General features: G+C 34.7%; 1 protein-coding gene across 1 annotated transcript; it reads left to right on the forward strand.

Moving 5' to 3' along the window:
* Positions 1-285: 285 nt before the first annotated feature.
* On the forward strand, positions 286-2,005 carry LOC107063433 (uncharacterized). Its single transcript, XM_015315322.1, has 5 exons — positions 286-352; positions 566-810; positions 1,084-1,445; positions 1,564-1,695; positions 1,768-2,005. The coding sequence occupies exons 1-5, from the start codon at positions 286-288 to the stop codon at positions 2,003-2,005; spliced, it is 1,044 nt and encodes a 347-aa protein (XP_015170808.1).
* The last annotated feature ends 4,462 nt before the right edge of the window (positions 2,006-6,467 follow it).

Consider the following 6,467-nt stretch of genomic DNA (forward strand, 5'->3'; position numbering starts at 1 on the left):
GACATTATTTATGTGCGTATACCACTTTTCTCATCTCAAGGATAGATCCACTCAAGTATATATTTTAGAATCCCATGTCCATTGGAAGGTTGGCGAAGTGGAAAATTTTGCTATGTGAATTTGAAATTGTTTATGTCACTCAAAAGATATCAAGGGACAAGCACTAGCTAATCATCTTGCCAAAAATCCCGTGGATGAAGAGTACAGGCCTCTTAAAACTTATTTCCCTGATGAAGAGGTTTATTTATTGGAGAGGATATTTCCGAAGAATATCCCGGGTGGAGAATGTTTTTTGATGATGCTGCGAATTCCAAAGGAGTCGGTGCTGGAGCAGTGTTGATTTCAGAATCAGGTCAACATTATCCTATCTCAACAAAGTTCAGATTCTTATGCACAAATAATATGACGGACAACGAGGCTTGTATTCTTGGGCTTACAATGGCTGTTGACATGAACATACAAGAATAGTTGGTTATAAGTGATTTCGACTTGTTAATTCATCAGGTTCAAGGCGAATGAAGCACCAAGATTGTGAAGATACTCCCATATTTGCTGTGTGTGAAAGAATTGTGCAAGAAATTTGTCAAGATAGAATTCAAGCATATTCCTCGATCTCAGAACGAGTTTGCAAATGCGTTGGCAACCCTGGCTTCTATGATTCAACATCCAGACAAGAACTATATAGATCCAATCAAGGTCAATGTGCAGGATCAGCCAACCTATTATTTCCATGTAGATGAAGAACCGGATGGAGAACCTTGGTACTATGACATTAAGAGGAATCTTAGAGAAGGAGACTATCCAGAAGGAGTAAACAATGTTCAAAAGAGGACACTTCAGAGACTCGCAAATCACTTTTCCTAAGTGGAGAAATCCTTTATAGGAGGACTCCAGATTTGGGATTGTTAAGATGTGTTAACTCTCAAGAGGCAAGCAAGTTGATTGAAGAAATACATGGGGGTACATGTGGGCCACACATGAATGATTTCACTTTGGCAAAGAAAGCTTCTACGTGCTGGATATTTTTGGATGACTATGGAAACATATTGCATTCGTTTTGTGAGAAAGTGTCATCAATGTCAGATTCATGGTGATTTGATTCGGGTTCCACTGAATGAGCTAAATGTGACGAGTTCTCCTTGGCCATTTGCAGCTTGGGGCATGGATGTTATTGGCCCTATTGAGTCAGCCGCCTCAAATGGACACAAGTTCATTTTGGTAGCTATTGATTACTTCACAAAGTGGGTAGAAACATCTTCATACAAGTCTGTGACAAAGAAGGTGGTGACAGATTTTGTTCGCAATAACATCATTTGTAGATTTGGGATCCCCGAGTCAATTATTACAGATAATGGAGCTAATCTCAATAGTGGCTTGATGCATGAGATATGCGAGAAGTTCAAATTATTCACCGCAATTCCACTCCTTATCGACCTCAGATCAATGTAAAAGTTGAGGCCGCCAACAAAAATATCAAGAGGATATTACGGAAAATGATTGATAACTACAAGCATTGCATGAGAGTTTGTCATTTGCCCTCATTGGCTACCGCATCACAATCAGGACTTCGACTGGGGTAAGACCTTATATTTTGGTTTATGGAACAGAAGCAGTGTTACCAATGGAAGTTGAGATACCATCTTTGAGGATCATCCAAGAAGCTGAGTTAAGTGATGCCAAATGGATGCAAAATCGGTATGAACAATTGATGCTCATTGATGAATAAAGAATGAATGCAGTTTGACACGAGCAACTTTATCAACACAGGATGGCCAAAGCTTTCAACAATAAAGTAAAATTGAGACAGTTTGAACCGGGACAATTGGTGTTGAAGCGAATATTCCCGCACCAAAATGAAGGAAAGGGGAAGTTTGCACCTAATTGGCAAGGACCTTACATGGTTCACCGAGTACTGACCGGAGGAGCTTTGATTCTAGCAGAAATGGATGGTAAGATATGGCTAAAAGCTATCAATTCAGATGCGGTTAAGAGATACTACATCTAGAGGTTTCTATTTCATTTTCTTGTAATCTTTTTGTCATGTATTGGAACTACGTCTTGACCTAATTCCTATGGCGGGATACGTAGGAAATCCACATCAGATTTGGTCTTTTAATAGGTTTTGCAAAATTTCCTTTTTATGTAATATGAACTACGCTTGGCCTGATACCCTCGGTGGGATACGTAGGCGGCCTATATCGGCTTCGGTCACTTTATTAAGATTTTTTTTCATTTCTCCATTTCTTTGTATGTAGCGAATTGCGTATGGTCTGATTTCGTTCGGATACGTAGGCAACCCGAGGAGGGTTCGTCCCCGGTATTTCAATTTTAATTATATCCATAGGTTATGTTTGGGTTGGTGCCTTGATAGAATAGTGTGCATCCTATAGGAGGGTCAGTATCATTGTGACCAAAGGACGGCATATCTCTTTCACAAAAAACTAGAACAATTTTTAAAGGCATCATTGCAAGAAGATATCAAGATATTTGAAGAGTATATTGTCAATCGAATCATCCGACAGAAGAAAGACTTTAGATAAAGAACGTTCGCTTTGTTTCATGACATGTCACTATGTTAAGTTCGACAAAATTCTTTATTGCTATATATACGTATATAATTTTATCTTATTTTCAAATATGAGTTTCAATCAAATGTTTTCTTTTTATTTATTTTCTTGTTATTCATTTAACCAAGATTTAAAATGGACGGAGGTTCTGAGTCCAAGCAAAGCTGGAAGAAAGAAGTATGAGCTGCCATACCTTTCAAGTCAACGCAAATCAACCTCCTCCAAAACTTAAATTTTTTCTTTGAGTGCAGGTTTGTCAGGATTAATAGAAGCTGAGAAGTCAATGACGTCTATAGCATTGAAAGGACTATATGTCGAGTGGTTTGAATTATTTACTTATAAATTTATGATTCGAAACTTATAGGTGAAGTTTTACAAAAGTTTCAAACATATTCATGCACAAATATTTTTAAACATATTGCATATGTTTTTGCTGTGCATGAATACTCTTAAATGCACTGCACAAATGCTTTATGATATTTTCAAATGCACTGCATAAATGCTTTCAAATATTTTCAAGTGCACTGCACAAATGCTTTATAATATTTTCAGTGCACTGCATAAAAGCTTTCAAATATTTTCAAGCGCACTGCACAAATACTTTGAGATATTTTCAAATGCACTGCACAAATGCTTTATATGTCTCGCACAGATTCATATTTTCAAATGCACTAATACTTTCAAGTATTTAAAAGGAATTCTACATGGCTTTCGATGGCTTTCTAGTGCATTGCACGAATATCCTTAGTTGATTGCATAAATGCTTTCCAATATACTGCACAAACGCTTTACCAGAATGCGTTGCTTTCAAAGACTTCCTTTTCATAAATCACTAGGCTTAAAAAGTTTCATTCTTAAATCATTTGGCAAAAAGCCTCATTTCCATAATTTATTTGGTTAAGGCCCCATTTTCCTTAATCATCGCTGAAAAGCACCATTCCTCATGAATCATCGGCCTTAAACTTTTTTTTCTTTTTTTGCAAGATTTTATCTCATTAAATCATTTCGGCTTGCAAGGCCGCATTTTCATAATGCACATCCAGAAGGTGTTATTTCCATGTGTTTATCGCACCATGCTTTATGTTTAATATTATTAACTATTTTTTCAAGTTTGAGTTCTGCAGGAGCTTTAGCACAACGTGGAATTTTATCTAAGCAGTGAATTGGGGCAATTTGTTGAGAAAGTTTAGCTTTCCAACAAAGGTCAAATGTCAATCTGGAACTCTGCTCGACTCCACTCTAAAAGACTCTCCTCAATCACACTAACCGGTAACATCATAATTCACACCGGGGCAAACTTTGATGCATTTGTTGGTCGGGAAAAAAATGGCCTCTACGTCAACTTCTTTGCCCAAAAACTCTTACATTGTCTCTGGTCAAAGAGGGAAAAGCTGTTGACACCCAATTTTGACCCTCCTTTCTTCTAATTTATTATTTTCGAGCATCTAATTTAATAACGTATAAAATTATCCTTTTTCACAACTATTTTTACTACTACGACTATTTATCTTCTAAAATTATTAGTTTTATTATCAAAATTACTAATACTACTTTTATACCTCTTTTCCTTAAATAATCGATTGTCGTCAGTTTATTTCAAGTTTCGTATTTTATTAAATTAATTATAAGTCAATATTCTTGTATCTTTATTTTATATAAGTGAAAAGTCGTAATATTATTAGTGTTGTCTTACTATATATTGTATTAGTTATCAAGTTAGAAGCCATAAATAATTTAAAAGAAGAAGGAAAAGGCCAACAATTCAGGCCAGCGTTTCAATCCATTTGTTGCATAAAAATCTGTCCTAAAGAAGTCCAAAATTCGGTCCAAAGCCTCCAAAAGAGACCAAAACATTTCAACTTTTATTTTATATCAAAATAGCCCAAAAATTCAGCCCAAAAGCAATTTTTTCGGCCCAAATTTTGACCTAATCTTGAGAGAACAACAACCGCCCTGTCTCTCTTCTTCCCTCCCTTTTTCAGAAAAACAACAAGGTCTGTCAGACATTGACAGCTCTCAACTATTCCATTTCCGTGATATATGCATATGAATCACGTGAAGCCTACAAGTCTGCATAAAACTACCCCAAACGTTCAAAAAAATTTCAGATTTATTTGACCATATTGAAATTCAAAATCCCGCCCAAACTAAGAGCACTAATCTTCTACTGCTATAAATATTTGGTTTGGGACAAGCTTCAACAGGTTTTGGAGGTTGCCCTCTTCACCCACAAGTTTCATAACATTTTAAGTTTCTTCTTGACTCGTCCTTCTCAGAGCTTTCAATACTTTGCATTTTAACTTTCCCTAATTAGTCTCGCTTTTATTCGGTAAAGGGTGTAGATCGGAGGCTTAAAAAACGCCCCAGTTCGCTGCCCCAAAACAGGTCAGTGACCTTTAAATCTGATTGTTTTAACAATTTTATTTATTTATGTACATACGATCTTAAAAGTAGTTTTCTTTCAGTTTTGAGAGTGTGTTGCAGCTTGTTTGGGTGTAGAATTTAAGATCTTTCTTCATATGAGAGTTCTCTTATATGATTATGATTTATAAAATGGGTTGTTTTTAGTTCATTCGTTATAAAAATGAAGTCAGCCTTAGGATGTATATATTTAACACTTCGTTTTGATTTTCTCTGGAAAACATTGCTGTAATTATTCATAATTTACATTATATTTTATTTTTCCCATGCGCTCTTAAACTGAAAGTAGCTAGCTCTAACATATAGGAACAACTTGTAAGTAAATTTGTCATTAATATATTTAGTGTATGCTTGTATGTGTAAGTGATAATGTCCAAGTTGCTCAGATCATGTTTAGTCCTTTATGAAAGCTTATTCTAACGAGTTATTATTGAAAATGTATGCTTCTTCAGTTGAGTTAAAGTACATGACTTTGATTGCCAGTATTTGTGCCCCATTATAGACGCACGCTATTCCAGAATTTTGCTTTACAACTGAATGATAATTTTATTCTGACTTGCAGATCATATCTTTAAGTATTAATTAGGTCAAAACTGATTCAACTTGGTTCAAATGCGCCTATGATGTTGTTTAAATTTACAGCAAAAACTTTAATACATATTAGAAGTTACTCTATGTATGATTGGTGTTGGGATAAGCATAGATGTGTTAAAATATTAATCTTGACCTTAAATATGATTTACATATGTTATTTGACTATGATACAAGAATTGATTTGTTTTATGTTTTAAGGATTAGAAATTTAGAAATATTTGTTTATGTGGTTATGTGTGTGAGTGTTTCACTTTAATGTATTTGTCTTTCTAATTTTCTTTGTTACCTTTCTTTACATGTACACTCTGGAGCGTGTATGTAGTTGCAATATGACTCCACCTCTATCCAAATTAGAGAAGCGACTAATCTTGCATTTAGCTTGTGTCTAGAATGATTCACTCATTCCAAAAGAAAATCCCGCACTTCCATCCTTATCTCAAAGCTTTACATACATATATGTTGTTATCTTTGACTAACGTTTTATACTTTCTTTTGGCACCTATATTTATGTTTTGTTTCAATTTATGTTTGAACTTATATAAAATAACTAAGAACTTTAGCAAACCTAGTTGCTCACCTTCCCCTCCTTTAGATACTTGGTTTAATATATTAATTTGGCTTAGAATAATGACCTTTAAATTAAGTTCCTTTTGCTGCTTAACTCGTTTGTTAGTTTGAGAAAGCATAGTTTTGCGAAGAAGTTGGACCCTTTTTCATAATGAATATGTATCAACCCTTAAACCATACTTTTTGATAAAAAAAGGTCTTTTAAATATAACTTTTTTAACAGTTTCCATAAACTTTTTTTAGGTTAAAAACAAAAAGTGTAAATTTCTGAACTCTACGGTGAAGCATTTTTTTAAAAAGAATTTTAAAGGGGCAGTT

This window comes from Solanum tuberosum, unplaced genomic scaffold (genome assembly GCF_000226075.1).
Source record: "Solanum tuberosum cultivar DM 1-3 516 R44 unplaced genomic scaffold, SolTub_3.0 scf00359, whole genome shotgun sequence".
Lineage (NCBI taxonomy): Eukaryota > Viridiplantae > Streptophyta > Magnoliopsida > Solanales > Solanaceae > Solanum > Solanum tuberosum.